Source organism: Saccostrea cucullata, unplaced genomic scaffold (genome assembly GCF_032062105.1).
Source record: "Saccostrea cucullata isolate Sc308-1 unplaced genomic scaffold, CSIRO_AGI_Scuc_v1 ctg1860, whole genome shotgun sequence".
NCBI lineage: Eukaryota > Metazoa > Mollusca > Bivalvia > Ostreida > Ostreidae > Saccostrea > Saccostrea cuccullata.
This window is the reverse complement of record NW_026929161.1, coordinates 231,307-246,835: the sequence shown is the minus strand read 5'-3', so window position 1 is coordinate 246,835 and position 15,529 is coordinate 231,307. Positions and strand designations below refer to the sequence as shown.

The following is a 15,529-nucleotide window of genomic DNA, read 5'->3' as shown; positions in this document are numbered from 1 at the left end:
GCTTTTTTTAAATTGTTAAAATGAAGGGACATATCCCCTCGCATAGACAAATGCAAAAAATCTTCTTCTCAAGAACCACTGGGCCAAAAACATTATCATATAGGAAAAATCTTTGAAAATCTTCTTCTCAAGTGGGCCAGAAAAGCTGAAACTTATGCAGTTAGTGTAAAAATTGTATCATGCAGGAAGGGGTTTTTTATATAGAAATATATAGAAAAATCTTTGAAAATTTTCTTCTCAAGACTGGGCCAGAAAAAGTGAAGCTTATGTGGAAGCATTCTGGGTAGTGTAAATTCTAAATTGCATGACCCCCATTGCAGACGGAAGCAAAAAAGTTTTACATAGAAATATATAGGAAAAATCTTTGATCTCTCTCTATGTGCACGTGGAAGGATCATGGGCTAGTGTAGATTTCAAAATGTCTAAATTATGATCAGTGGGGTAGGGTGGGGATAAAAACAAGGGTGGGTAAAGAACAGAATGGTGCTTTCTGCCCATGGGCCTCTTGATGCCAATGAATCTAAAGACATTTTCATCTGTACTGGCAGTTGTAAATGTATAGCAGGAAGGGGTTTATTGACAATAATGATACCATACTGTTCCATGCAAACCTCCAGCATTGCAGACAAGCAAAAACCAAATTCTATCTCTCTCTTTCTTTTCATCCTATGATAAAATGGATTGTTTCTGCATGCCCAAAGCAATACAAAAATACGTAATCCCTCCTCGCTTGACACACACATACACTTCTAATTTTTAACCAATGTATACATGCCGAACATGCATATCAAGAGCTTTTAATGAACCTATGGTCAATCTTTGGTAATTAAATATGTGTTATTGGTTATAAATTTAATAAGACTATCACAAATATGCCAATCAAAGTTAAATTAATAATTAAGTACAGAGTATTCAATATAACTAAAATCAGAGTCAGTAAAACGATACATACATTTAGATGTCCGTAAAAGCCCTAACGTTGGTCTCATTGTTTTAGTTCTAAATATTTTTACATCATGATTCCCATATTGGTTTCATGTATATATTTGAATCAATTTTATGATCTTTTTTGTTAAACGCAGTCAAAAAGATGAATTATATTTTGTTTTATTACATATTGTTTTATTACATTTTGCGTTGACTTTAGTGTAAAAATAAAATAACGCAAAATGTAACAAGGAAAAAGCACGTTATTACATTTTGCGTTGATCTCGACGCAAAATGTAATAACGCAAAATGAAATAAACTAAAAATCGTGTCATTACTTTTGCGTTATTACATTTTGCGTTGATCTCGACGCAAAATGTAATAACGAGAAATGTAATAATCCAGGTTCATTACATTTCGCGTTGTTATGACATTTAGCATTGTAACACAGGTGACCTAAAAAATAGTTTGCAAAAAGTGTTAGTTGAGATTTTCCTGAAAAAAAAAATCAGTCTAAAGACTCACTGAAGTATATGAATTTAATATGTGAAAAAGATGATAATCTTTACGGGAATATTCATTTTATCAGTTGGTAAGGATTTGAAATAATAATCTGATGACTAATCTATCCTATTCGCGATGTAACGTGAACCTTTCGCGTTAAATCGCAAAAAAAAACGCACTATTCACGAAAATTGCGCGCTAATACTCGAAAGTTACGCGCTTATTCGCCAAAGTTTCGCGTTATAACGCGAAATAATTTTTTTTTAACCCAGGAAAATGAGCTCAGTGGACTTTCCTTTTTTTCAGGCAAGTTGACATTTTTTTCTCTGGCTGTCCCCTTTCAAAAACCATACTCCGTCACCGATTCAATCATATGACAGAGAATACACCAAACACATTTTCATATTAAAATTCCTAATCCTCGTGAGTTATTATTCGTGTTCTTTTGTCCAAGGTATGAAAAGACCAATTCATTCATTGGAAGTGTTCACCATATAAAGTAAAATACATCAATTCAGTTCAAAATATAATACTTCAACCATCAATTCGGCTCCATATGAACAAATTTTTCTTCTTCAACCATGAAAAATTGAACTCATGAAAACATGTGACTTTACATTGCTTACATTTACAGGGTGTGTTCAATTTGCTGACATTGTCGTCTCTACAGACAAACTCTCGTTTGGATTTTTTTTTTGTTGGAAGGCAGGATCTGTTACATTATCATCATAGACAAATATAAAACCATAACGGGTGGCTCTTGTAAGTTTCTTTTCTTTTCTTTTTTTCTTGGGGGGGGGGGGGGGTATTACAGATGCATATCACAATTTCAAGATTTACTTAGAAATTCAAATCTTTAAAGAGTGAACAGCAAAAGATAGATTTGCATACAAAATACAAAGAAAATTAAAAGCTAAAATTCTCTGATTTCAAAAGGAGCTTAACTACTTAGGTTTCAATAGCTTGAAGAAAGTAGATGCTTATGAACATTTTCATTCTATATTTTCTATGTAACAAAATAAAATTAAAGCTTTGACAATTTTCTCAGCTTTATTATTAAGTATTCAATCCTTATTTACTATTAAATTTAATTTTGTTGATAAATAAATATCAAATACTTATAAGAATACAAGTGTCTCTACAGTATATATACATGTACAATATCAAATAAAAAAATATTCAAGCTTCTACTCAAAAGCATTATGATTTTTTTTTCAAATCATAACATAATGTTATACAAATATAATACACCCATGTAGGTTATAAATATAGACATCTCAATATAATACATTGTATACACAACACCTAAACAGGAATGAAAAAAACACCAAAACAAAACACATGCACTAAATAGATAAAATCTGAAAACAAAACACAGAAAGAAGGTCCTTAGATGGCACAAGAGACAAATTGTATGCATATTTGTAGAATTTTTTTTTTTGTAAAAATAAGAAAAAGGATCAAATGGTATTCTAATGTAAAAGGCACAAAAAATTAAATGTAATTACATGTAAGAGAAAATATTTCATATCTTTATCTATATTCTAACTGTTTTATATCATGAATATAATATTGCTAACAGAAACTAAGACTATTTTCACCCTGTTGCTCTTAAAGTAACCAATGCAGAGGGTAACTTGGACAATCTGCTATAGGATACTGCATCTTGATTACTGAGTATATGACTTGGTTCTGCTTTTGGGTTTAACCCCCACCCAACCTCCAACAGAACAAATACAAGGCAAATATAGATTAAAATATTAAATATACTTATGTCACCCCTATTATTAAGAAATCAACATTGTCAGTATCTTTTTTCTTGACCCTGGCTAACTGAAACTGGTTCAAGGTCAAAATACTCTCATCATTTAGTATAATCATAATGTTAGTCCTATGACCAATGCCATGAATTCACATTTTTAATGTATATTGTGATCAAAATCTAAGCATTATTTGGGTCAGTTATAATGGTTCCGTTTTTTTTTTCCTTTTCAGCAAAATATACAACTCATACTTTGAGACAGAAGGCCAAATATGCTGATACATGTATCTACCCTAAGGATATGCCTCCAACATGATTTGCTTTCAATAGGTATAAAAATGAATTCATGAATGCTGATTTGGTTTACTCAGAATTTTTTCTTGGAGAACCATACAACATTTTAAAAGAGTACTTTTAAGAAAGATCTTCTCTCAAAACCACTTAATTTTGAAAAAAAAATATATTTATAGCAGCAATAATTTCCTGTTCAGACATGTTTCTACTTATCTAAATAACTTATTGTTATAATTCTTAAGATTAAGAAATTTAGAGAATAATTTGGAGTGTCTTCTTAAATCTCAAAATGTTTTCTATATAAATCTGTGTAAACAATGGCTGATTGAAATGTACACTTGACCTAATTTTCAGTTTGGAATGCTGTGATTCTCAAACTTTCCTGAATATGAAAACCATTCCCATTGCAGTTTTTCCTAAAATCTAAGATTCTGGACCCAATGAAAAATAAAGGTTTATGCTTAATTACAATTTTCACACAACCTTTGAGCTATAGATGATGATTATCATAACCATAACAAAATAAATATATATCTAAGAACAAAATCACTACCATTTCCAAATACATGCTAACTTCAATTTAATACTTCAAAATATTATTTTTCTGCATATTTTCAATTTGCTTTAAAATTACACACACATTGAAACGATTTAAGATTTTTGGGCTATTATACATAACAAATATATTAAAACCTTACCTAATATGATTATAAAGACCCTAACTACCCGACTCTAGGTATATGACTGGTAAATGAAATTTTTCCATTTCCTAAAACTCACTAGTTTAAAAAAAAACAAAAAAAGGAAGAAACACACAATTGACATTGAAAAAAAAATAATTAAAAAAATCATTATACTGTATAACTAACAAAAACACTCCTCTGAATTGAATGCATTCTGGTTTGGTCTTTCATATACGGCTTAACATGGTCAATTTACTCTTCGACTGGTAAACCATGGTTAAAGGTGCACTGGTAGCACTGGTGTAGTGTACGAGAGTTTTTCAGGTGAACCAAAATTGGTATTGGATTGCAGTTACACTAGGTTGGCATCCTTGGCCATTCCATAGAAAACAGTGGATTTGTTTTTCAGGAGATTTTCTGGGCTGTCATACTCCTTGACTAGACCCTGGTCCAAGACTAGAACCCTGTGAAGAAAATTTTAAAATCTATCATGTATGCATAAGGATTATGGATCTATAACAAAATAAATTCATGTTTTCTTCTGCATCCTTCAAATCTGTATTATATTTTAGTTACACAACTCACACTCTACAATAACGTCAAGGGTTAAAACAACAAAAAGTCTTGCGGTTACCTTGGATCATACAGTATAAGTGGAAATTTTAGCGAGACGCAAATTTAGCAATTTGTCCTTAAAAATTGGTATTTTAATTTTACCAAGATGTAATTTTAGCAATTTTAAAATTCACACTAAAGAAGCTGTTACAAATTCAATGCAGTTAATTATTAGCGATATTCAATTTTAGCGATCTCGGCACCCTCGCTAATAATGCCAAAATTAGAGATAATATACTAACTCTGATGAAAGTTTTACTAACTGCCTGGGACATGCATCAATATTTCTAGTTATCATCTTATTCAGGTTATAATTTAACTTGAGTTCAATGGACATGACTTTCATGAATTATGGGGAAGGATCATGTCCAGTGTTTCATATAGAGACAACTCTGTTAGATGTCTGGGATTTAATCCATATTCATTTACGGATATACTATACATACTTGTCATAATCCATGATGGTGTTGAGTCGGTGGGCGATTGTCAACACAGTGCTGTCCTTGAACTCTGTCCTGATGGTTTTCTGGATGAGGTCATCGGTTTCCATGTCAACTGCTGCTGTGGCTTCATCAAGGATCAGAATTTTGGTTTTCCTCAGTAAGGTTCTGGCTAGGCAAACAAGCTGTCTTTGGCCAACACTGCAGATGAAAATTAATGCAAAATGTCAACGAAAATAAATTCATACAGGATGCAAAAATAATGCTTACGCCTAAATACATACATACGAAATATATACATTGTACATGTACATCTACAATGCTACAAAAACAAACAGGTAATATGGTATAAAACAAAAAATAGTTTAGGATTCTTAAGAGTTAGAAATAATCCATCTCAATTCATTGCTTTTAACGTCAAATATTTGCCTCATATTCATCTGGTCTCATTTTCAATTGTTTTCCTCTTAAGAATTAAACAATTTCTCTTTCTTGAATTTATTTCTTTATTTTCTCTATATTTTCCTTCCAAACTGACCTTAAGTTTTGCCCTCCTTCCCCACACTCATGCTGCAGTCCCTCGGGGAGCCCCTCTACGTACGCCTTCAGATGGGAGTGCTCCAGGGCATCCCAGATCTGTCTGTCTGTGTACACATCAAAGGGGTCAATGTTCATACGCAGGGTTCCCGAAAATAATACTGGATCCTGTGACAGATTGCATATATACAGAAATCAAATCTTTAATAAATTATTTAAGAAGCAATTATGTACATTAAACTTTATAATCAAATTGTTTTTATTAAAACTTGTCTGCTATATCACATAAGAGACTTCTGGATCATGGTATTATTGTAAGAGACAGATCAAACTGAATGGAAAATTTTACACATGTACAGTGTATAAGCATAGATTATTTTTTGGTGCATCCAGTTGGTTTACACAAACATAGGTAATCAAAGATTACGAAGCTTACCTCGACGAATGTTATCAGTGTAAGTAATGCAAATCTTACATCATATTTTCTTAATATCTAGTATTTATCCCAACAACAATGCAAGTTGTGTTTAACCCCTTACAGGGCATATACACATTTCTAAGCATGTAGTGTGAAAAACATGTATAGTGTAAACAAATATCATAAATTTGTTAATACTGCAGATATCAAGGACTTCAAGTTCATTGGGATAATGCACTTGTGTGTGGGTGTGTGTGTGTGGGTGTGTGAGGGTGTGTGTGTGTGTGTGTGTATCTATAGTGTACATCCCTAGATGCATCATCCATGCAAGTTTGGTTCAGGTAGGGCTAAAAAATGGACTTGCTCCTAAAACTTTAACCTGGGACGCCAATGCTAACACCGATGCCGACGCCAATGCCGGGGGTATAGCATAAGCTCATCTCGACTTCGTCGAGGTGAGCTAAAAATACTGCAGACATACATTTTTCCACTTGTGATTAATATATATGCAATGTGCATGCAGTGTCACAAGTTTTCTGAGAAAATTTATTAAAATGTATAGAGTGGAAATACAGGTAAGTATGTTTACAGTAAATAAAAGAGGGAAAAGCATGCTTGTACAAAAAATTTCCAACAAATTGTTTTTATCTCATCATATCATTACCGGTACTCTCTCACAGAATTACCTAAAAGAAAAAAAGTTTAAAGGGTTAAAGAACTAGCTTGGATGTGTTACCTGAGGTAGAATGGTTAGTTTGCTCCTGAGATCATGAAGACCCATGTCAGAAATCCGCTGACCGTCTATCACAATTTGACCTCCAGCAGACTCAATCAAGCGGAACAGGGCAACAGTCAGAGAGGATTTACCTGCCCCTGTCCTGCCCACTATGCCAACCTATAAATACACAGCTTTAAAGCTCAGAATAACAAATACAGGTAGATCAAAGAGTGGCAAGATGGTAAAACAAGCATATCATATAAATAAAAATTTTAGCAAGAAGCAAATTTAACAATTTATACTTCATGATTGGTCTAAATATTTAGTGAGGAGCAATTTTAGCAATTATATAATGCTCATTCTAAAAAGTCATTACACATGTATTAAAAAAATATGTCATTAATAAATTGTAAGCAATATTTACAGAATATTTCAGCAATCTCAGCGCCCTAGCTAATAATGCCAAAATTGAATCTTTATATGGCATATTACAGTGTATGTAATTATATCATTTATTTTTTTAAACCTTGTCTTGTTTAACTGGTAATTCAGGTATACGGATGCTTCACATATCCGGACAAATTAACAAACCAAAACGTACATGTATTTCATATCAATTTTTACTGTATGTAATTATACAATTCATTTCATGCTGCATTCCAATAACTCTAGACACAAATATTTCATACAATTGTTATAACTGTATTTGCTAGGTCAAATATCTCACCTTTTGGCCACCCAGCACTTGGAAGGATATTCCCCTCAGAACAAGGTCTAACCCTTCTCTGTATCTGGTCTTATAATCATGGAAGATAACTCCGCCCATACCGGGCCAATCGTGGGGAGGTCTTCTGAAGGGACGAATCCAATCAGCCTGTATAGTGTCAAATGATATCTCATGGATTTTTTCCACATACATGCATGAAGACATATTGTTTCATTTTTTTTTAAACCATTGTCAATATAAGAAAGACATAAGAATTCATTGATATTACAACAACACCATCACCATTATGAATTTGTATATGTCACAAAACTAAATATGTGTATGAATGTTGCAGTACAAATGAAAATTTTTTAAAAAAATTTATGAAATTGATTTTTTTAAAATACCTTCCATTTTTCAAATTAAAGTAAATGTAAATTTATAAAAATCAGTAGGAGAGTAATAATACAAACCTCTGTTTCTACTTCTGAGTACTCCTTTAGTCTTTCCACAGAGACCACATTTGTTTCTAGATCAGCTGTCTGTCGGACCAACATGTTGAGGACACTTGTCACCTACAAAACACAATTCATTTTTTAACAGAATTTTGTCTTAAAATTTTCCTTTTTACAGACAAATATTATTTTCACAATAGAGGTGAAAGGGGATATGTTTTAAATTCTGGATTAACATATTTCATGCCTATAATTAATTAAGTTTTGCCTCTCTCTCTGATAAGAGAAATTACTCTATCTGGAACAAAAATTCAATAATACCTTTAAAAATTGTCAAATTAAAGATCATTCTTAACAAATTTTACTCCACCACGTATCCTGAAATTGTTTGCATTTTTACTATTAATAAATTTCTTATTAGAAAATCAATCTTTAAGACAATTTTTTTTAATATCAGTGAGAGGGGTGATGAGCCTTAAAAATATAAAAATTCTTTTCTGATTACAATCTTTCCTAATGATTGTTTATCTATAAGTAAAACTATACCTGCAGAGCATACGATACAGAAAGACCCACTAAACCTCCACTTAGATTTGGAGTGACAACAGCAAATATGGCTGCCGCAAACACAATAAGATTACCAGCAAACTCCAGTCTCCAACCAAGCCATCTACATCATATAAAAAGTCAACTTTTTTCAATCAAATTTACTATCAATATTTTAAAAAATATTTTTGACAAATATTTTATCAATATGTGAATTTGACATTTATAAATGTTAAAGTCACACACGGAATAGTATAATCTAGTGTAGACACTTTCACCATATCAATATCTGTCAATTTCAAGGACTTGGGTAAATTTTACCTGTTTGATGTTGTCCTGGCAAAGGTATACAAGATGTTTTTATCCACTCTTGAAAGGGACTCATTAATAAATCTGTCTTCTTCATGGTAAGCTCTGATAGAGGAGGCTCCACTTATAGACTCCCCAAAATGATTGAATATAGGTGATCTTGTGGTAGACTCTATTCTTTGGAGTTGTCTTGAAGTAGGCACATAAAATCTCTGTAAAATAATTATTATTTCTCATCACTGGCACATTTGCTGAAGTTGATACCAAAACATTTACTTAGCATTGACTTTGTATTCTTTAATGTAGAGTAAATTCATGTAACATAAGGCATTTTTCAAATTTCTCCAAAACAAGGTAGTTTTCCCCAAACCTAGATTTTAAAGTCTCTAGTAACATACAAAAAGCTTTAGTTTAATAAGTTACAAAAATTATCTTTCATCTTACCTGCACCAATACATATAAAATCAGCACAGGAATAATGATAGTCAAAAACAGGGGTGTACTGTAACTAATCACGACAAAAGTACTGAGAGTAGTGAAAAAGCTGTTCAGCCACATCCTCAAAACCATGGGGAGGGTGGAATCTGTGGTCTCTACATCCCGAGAGAATCTGTTCACTATACGACCAATGGGGGTGGTGTCAAAGAAACTCATCGGCGCTCTCATGACATTTTCTAACATGGCATTGTGAAGTTTACGAGAGGCGTCCACCATTTTGAATGTTGCCAGGAGAGTGTAGATCATAACCACCAGTCCTAAACAATAAGGAAATTAAAGAAATGCAGTCAGGGCTAGACAAATAGCACTGCCCTACACCCAGCACAACCACTTTTGGTTCGCGGGCAAGTAATTTGATAACAGGTGCCTGCCCGCAGACAAGTGCTTTTCCAATTAACAAATAAAAATCAAGTACAGTACTCAAATATATTTGTGTTATCGCTTTAAAAGTATCATGAATCACAGCAAAGCAGATGTTTTCACTGCTGTTGACCACTGCTTCAGCTGTACATAGGATGATACGTACATCGGATAGTCAGACCTCCTCTAGAATTAACCCATTAACGTGTTGTTAAAAAATGCAGATGTCGTAAAACATGGTGTTATTGATGTCGTCAAAAAACGTTGTATTGGAATTTAGACATTTATTGTCAAAATATTAAATTCATACAGTGAATACAAATGCTAGTGGTATTAAAATTGTTGTTGATTGCAGTTCCCTGGCAATCACACAGCCATGATGTCGATCTCTTAATCGACATGCAGTAGTGTTCTGTTCACAGACTTGGGTTGTTTGTAGGTTTTATGTGATTGATCACTGTCCGATATCTTCACCTTAAATATTAATTAAATAAATACATTTTAACAAAGGATTGCAGAATTTTGAGAAAGAATACTCAATAAAACTAAATATTTTCCACTACATTTATCTGTGGAAGAATTTCATGATTTTAGATCTAGAATGGTCCTTGTGTAGTGTTTAGGTGTCTCAGTCAAGAAATAATTTAATATCAATGCTTCAATTCTATGTAATTTAAGAAAAATGTGGGACAAGCATATTTTTTGGTAGCTAGGACAAGTAGTTTTACGATGGTAACCTGACCGAGGGCAAGTACTGAAAAATTCTATTTGTCTACCCCTATGCAGTTAGAACATAGGTCATCAGAGATTACAGAGCTCACCTCAACGAATGTTGTCTTTAAGTAAGGCAAAGTCACACAATTAACCAACAAAAAGTGTACAAAAATGAAAATATTCATGCAATTTTGATCTGATACTTTGAAATTAAACTAGTTCTTCTTCATGAAAATGTAACTAAAATCCAGCATCTGAAGCAAATTTGAGAGTTTTCATCCCTTGATGCATCATTTGTGCAAGTTTGGTTTATACAATGTTATATAAGCCTTAAAGCATTTTGGTAATTGACCTGCACCCATAACTTTTACCTGGTCCATTATCTGAAAAATGTATGTTGAATTCAACATCCGAAGCAAGTCCATTAGTGTGCATCCTAAGATGTATCGTCCATGCAAGTCTGGTCATTAAAGAACTCATAGTTACTTGGAAATGAATCATGCACCAAAAACTTTAACCTGTTCACTCAACCCGAAAACGTAGGTCAGATTCAGCATCCGAAGCAAGCCTGGTAGTATGCATCCTTAGATGTATCATCCATGCAAGTTTGGTCAAATTAGGGCTTATAGTTACTTGGAAATGAAACCTGCACCAAAAACTTTAACCTGTTCACTCAACCAGAAAATGTAGGTCAGATTCAGCATCCGAAACAAGCCTGGTAGTATGCATCCTTAGAAGTATCATCCATGCAAGTTTGGTCATTATAGTGCTCATAGTTACTTGGAAATGAGACCTTCACCAAAAACTTTAACCTGTTCACTCAACCGGAAAATGTAGGTCAGATTCAGCATCCAAAGCAAGTCCATTAGTGTGCATCCTAAGATGTATCATCCATGCAAGTTTGGTCATTATAGTACTCATATTTACTTGGCAATGAAACCTTCACCAAAAATTTAACCTGTTCGCTCAACCGGAAAATGTAGGTGAGATTCAGCATCCGAAGCAAGCCCGGTAGTGTGCATCCTTTGATGTATCATCCATGCAAGTTTGGTCAACATAGGGTTTATAGTTCCTTGGAAATGAGACCTACACCAAAAAGTGCACCAAAAATGTTAGCCTGCTCCAAAAACATAACCTGGTAATTCCTCTGCTGAAATTGCAGCATCTGAAACTTTGACTGGTACAATGAAACACACTAGAAGGATCTTCCATGCATGTCTATTCAATATAGGACACAGAAGTATTTAAAAAGAAAACTGCTCCAAAAAACTTAACCTGGGACGCCGACACCGACACCGACGCAGACGCTGACACCGAGGGTATTACATAAGCTCCCCCAACTTCGTTGAGGTGAGCTAAAAATATACCTTAAAAATTGATAAAACTTTATGAACTTAATTAATCCAGGTCCCATCCTCATAGGCCTTACAAGCCCCTAGTTTGAGGGAGCAAACATATAATAAACACTTGCTATTTGCTGTAAATATATTTTTAAGCTGAAATATTGCTTTCTCTCATATTTTTGGCCATTTCAAAAGAACTACTACTAATACTGTATTAACATTTCCATGTTCACAATTTTGTTCTCTTATATACATAAGGCAAAATGCTGCAGCAAAAGTTTTAAAAATTTCCTTTGCCTATGAAAACTGAATTACCTTGAACCACACCAAAAGCAGCGTAGCCCCCGAGATACATGTAATTTTTGTCCTGGTATTCTGTGGTGTTGGCCTGACTAAGGTTAGCCAGCTGTTTGTCCGTGGTCCAGATAGAGAGCCAGATATTAGCTCCCACACTGGCACTTTGGAAGATAACAAAGATGATGAGGATAACCACGGAGGCAGCAAGTCCTAAAGCGCGGAAGTACATCATGAATACCTTCCACTTCACCTAAAAAATAAAAATAATCCAAATATTGAACATGTATTTACATGTGCATGTATCTACATTTAGGTATTTATTTATTGACTTTTAACATAAAATGAGCCCGTTACGCAAAAACTTACGCTTTTTTTTTTTTTAGATAAAGCAGTTCAAAAAAAAAAGACAAATCAGGGCATTCTAACAAGATAGTAGACATTGTCAAATCTGCTTTCTAATGGGGATAATGCTTGATTTTTTTAATAGAAGTGACTTTCATATCACCCTGGGGATTTTTTTATTGGAAGTTTTTTATTGTGCATTTTTTCATTGAAAGTATCTTTGATATTGTGCCTTTTTTGGTGGATGTAATTTACTATGCATTTTCTAGTGAAAGCTATTTAATGTGGGGTTTTTTTCAGTGGAGATTAATTAATGGGCATTTTTCTGTCTTTTCAGTGGAGATTACTTACTTGGCCTTTTTCTGTCTTTTCTTCCTTTATAAGCTTATCCTTTTCTTTCAGTTTAGGAGCATCTTCTTTAGTCTTTGAATCTTTCCTATCTTTCAATTCAGAACCATCAATTGTTGAGATAGATCTTGCCAGTGGAGGTTTCTCACTTTTGTCTTTCCTTAAAAAGGAAGCAAATACATGAATAATATGCCTAATGTTTGAAAAGAAAATTATTTTTGGAACTGTTTTTTGAATATAGTACATTGTACATTTCTACATAGAAATAAAGTCTTGTGCTTAGAGTAAATTAATATAAAGCTAAAACAATAAATATGAAAGATGATTCAGATTCCATACCTTTTTCTGACTTTTCCATCATCCCCTGATGTAGCCCCAGTGTCCGAGGTAACAGACTCAACTCTCTGTAGAATTTTACTTTTCATCTGTTCAACTGGTAAAAGTAAAAGGTATTAAAATGATTTTAAAAATCATCTATGTCATAACACGACCAATATACATGTACCCTGCAGGGGCACAAGAAAAGTACAAATCTCGATAAATAACCTCAGCTGCAAAAATCTCCCAGTTCCATTTGGTTACCATTGAAATAAGCTGGAAATGATCTTAAAACTGAGTTTTACATGTACCTTGTTTCTTCATAAGTACTAACAGATTGACTAAGTCATAAAGATAGAGTCTCATGCAGTTTTCCTCCACTGCAACTTTGTTGAAAAGGGGAAATGACATAAAAATCTGAGGACTGTCAAACAAGATTTATTTCCTAAAAATCATTTGCAAATAGATTACAAGTAATCTTACAGTGTCAAATACAAGGAATGACAGACAGGCATTCTTAATTTAAAGACTTTTTTTACAATCAAAGACATATTATAAATCTGAATATTCATGTCTGAAAAATTTTGCATAAAATTTAAAAACATGTACATGTGTACCAAACAGAAAAAAATATCCCCAATATTAATTCAAAGCTCCCACAAAAATGAGCAGAATCTGTTCCTATTTTACTTGTACGGTGTATTTCTATTCAGCTGTCTGAAACATCAATACAGTAAAACACACTTATAACAAAGTGCCAAGAGCAGGCTATTTTGCTTTGTTATAAATGTAATTCATTATATCCATTAGCTTCAAAATATTTTTAAAATCAGCAGTGAATAAAAGTCACTTTGCTATAAACGTCAATTCATTATAAGCATGTTCGCTAGTGGCTATGAGTGTATTACACCGTATTTGCTAAAATGCTAGTTAACTATGTATATTTACTTTCTTCATCCTCTTCCTCATCCTCATTTTCCTGTGTCAGGTATGTCTTCAGGAACTGGGCGAACGCTCCATCATGACTCAGCAGTTCATCGTAGGTGCCCATCTCTGTGATTCTTCCATCAATCAACACAATGATAGAGTCTACCATAGGCAGCCAGTGGACTCCGTGAGTCACCATTATTCTGGTCTGTAACCATGGAAATGTCATTAAAGGTAATTCAGAAGTAGAAATATGTCCATAGGACATGAATGCCCCTCCGAGGTTATATCAGTAATGCAACATGAAAATTCGAATCTGTGTATGAAATTTCAGAATACCATATAATCCCTATTAACCGCCCCGGGCGCTTAGAAAATTCCAAAAAGGGGGCGGTTATTTTAATTTGGTATTCTCTTTATGATATTTAATGTCATATTTTACCTTCAAAAAATCTTTTTTAAAAAAAATGAATACAAGGAACCACTAAAATAATTTCTAACTTTACTTAAAGCAATATGAGCTGTATCTTTGAAAATTTTATTTTGATGGTAAAATGTGCTATTATGATTAATTTGTATGTAATTTAAACCCTTATGACAAATCACCCCACAATAAAGTTTAAAAATGTTTCAGAAGAAACATTTCTGCACAACCGAATATACAGTTTTATATAAGAGATCATTATTGTACAAGACGACAATAATTCAATTTTGTTTCAATCAAAGCTAATAAAAAATTTCCATGGCAAAGATGAACAACAGAAGTTTATAAATGATTTATTTTTCTGTCATTAAATTAGTTTGTTACAAATTTGCAAAAAAAAAAAATTCCAATGTCAAACACGCAGCTCATATTGCTTTAAAGTGAAGATAATCAATCCAAATTATGCTAGATTATTCATTTTCCACTGAGAAATCGGTTAATAGACAAGTTTTATTTTCACTTTCTTCAATTTTTCGATACGATTCTAGTTGATTTTAATAACTGTACAAGGGACCCTTATTTCCTGACAACTGAAAATACCTAAGGGGGCTCTTACAGGGGCAGGGGCGGTTAATAGGGATTATACGGTATCTTGAATAGTGATGCAGTTGAATTGCTTACATCAGTATGTATCAGCATATGAAGTTTAACACTAAGTTAAGAAAAGTGAGGTCAAGGTTCAAAGGCAAGGTCAAGGTAAAAAAAAATTTGATGCAGTTGAAAAGCTCTCATCAGTATGTATCAGCATATGAAGTTGAAAAAATATTAATGGTTTCTTTAAAACTGACTTATCACAATTTGATAAAAGTGAGGTCAAGGTCAAATGAAAGGTCAAGGTAAAAAATGTTGCAGATGAATTGCTTACATCAGTATGTATCAGCATAGAAGTTTAACACTAATTTATGAAGTAAAGTCAAGGTCAAGTGTTGATGCAGTTGAATAGCTCTCATCAGTATGTATCAGCACATGAAGTTTGATAACACT

At 33.1% G+C, this 15,529-nt stretch overlaps 1 protein-coding gene across 2 annotated transcripts in view; it reads right to left on the bottom strand.

Moving 5' to 3' along the window:
• Window positions 1-2,500: 2,500 nt before the first annotated feature.
• LOC134279950 (multidrug resistance-associated protein 1-like) overlaps window positions 2,501-15,529 on the bottom strand; it is a 29,725-nt gene continuing 16,696 nt past the window's right edge. For both annotated transcript variants that reach the window (XM_062762359.1, XM_062762360.1), the window contains 13 exons: window positions 14,083-14,269; window positions 13,156-13,249; window positions 12,820-12,976; window positions 12,145-12,376; window positions 9,359-9,669; window positions 8,927-9,126; window positions 8,606-8,729; window positions 8,078-8,179; window positions 7,626-7,772; window positions 6,917-7,075; window positions 5,764-5,930; window positions 5,232-5,426; window positions 2,501-4,634 (listed from right to left, as the gene is read on the bottom strand). In XM_062762359.1, the coding sequence (XP_062618343.1) occupies window positions 4,523-4,634; window positions 5,232-5,426; window positions 5,764-5,930; window positions 6,917-7,075; window positions 7,626-7,772; window positions 8,078-8,179; window positions 8,606-8,729; window positions 8,927-9,126; window positions 9,359-9,669; window positions 12,145-12,376; window positions 12,820-12,976; window positions 13,156-13,249; window positions 14,083-14,269 (2,187 nt within the window). In that variant the 3' untranslated portion in view covers window positions 2,501-4,522. The remainder of the gene's footprint in view (window positions 4,635-5,231; window positions 5,427-5,763; window positions 5,931-6,916; window positions 7,076-7,625; window positions 7,773-8,077; window positions 8,180-8,605; window positions 8,730-8,926; window positions 9,127-9,358; window positions 9,670-12,144; window positions 12,377-12,819; window positions 12,977-13,155; window positions 13,250-14,082; window positions 14,270-15,529) is intronic.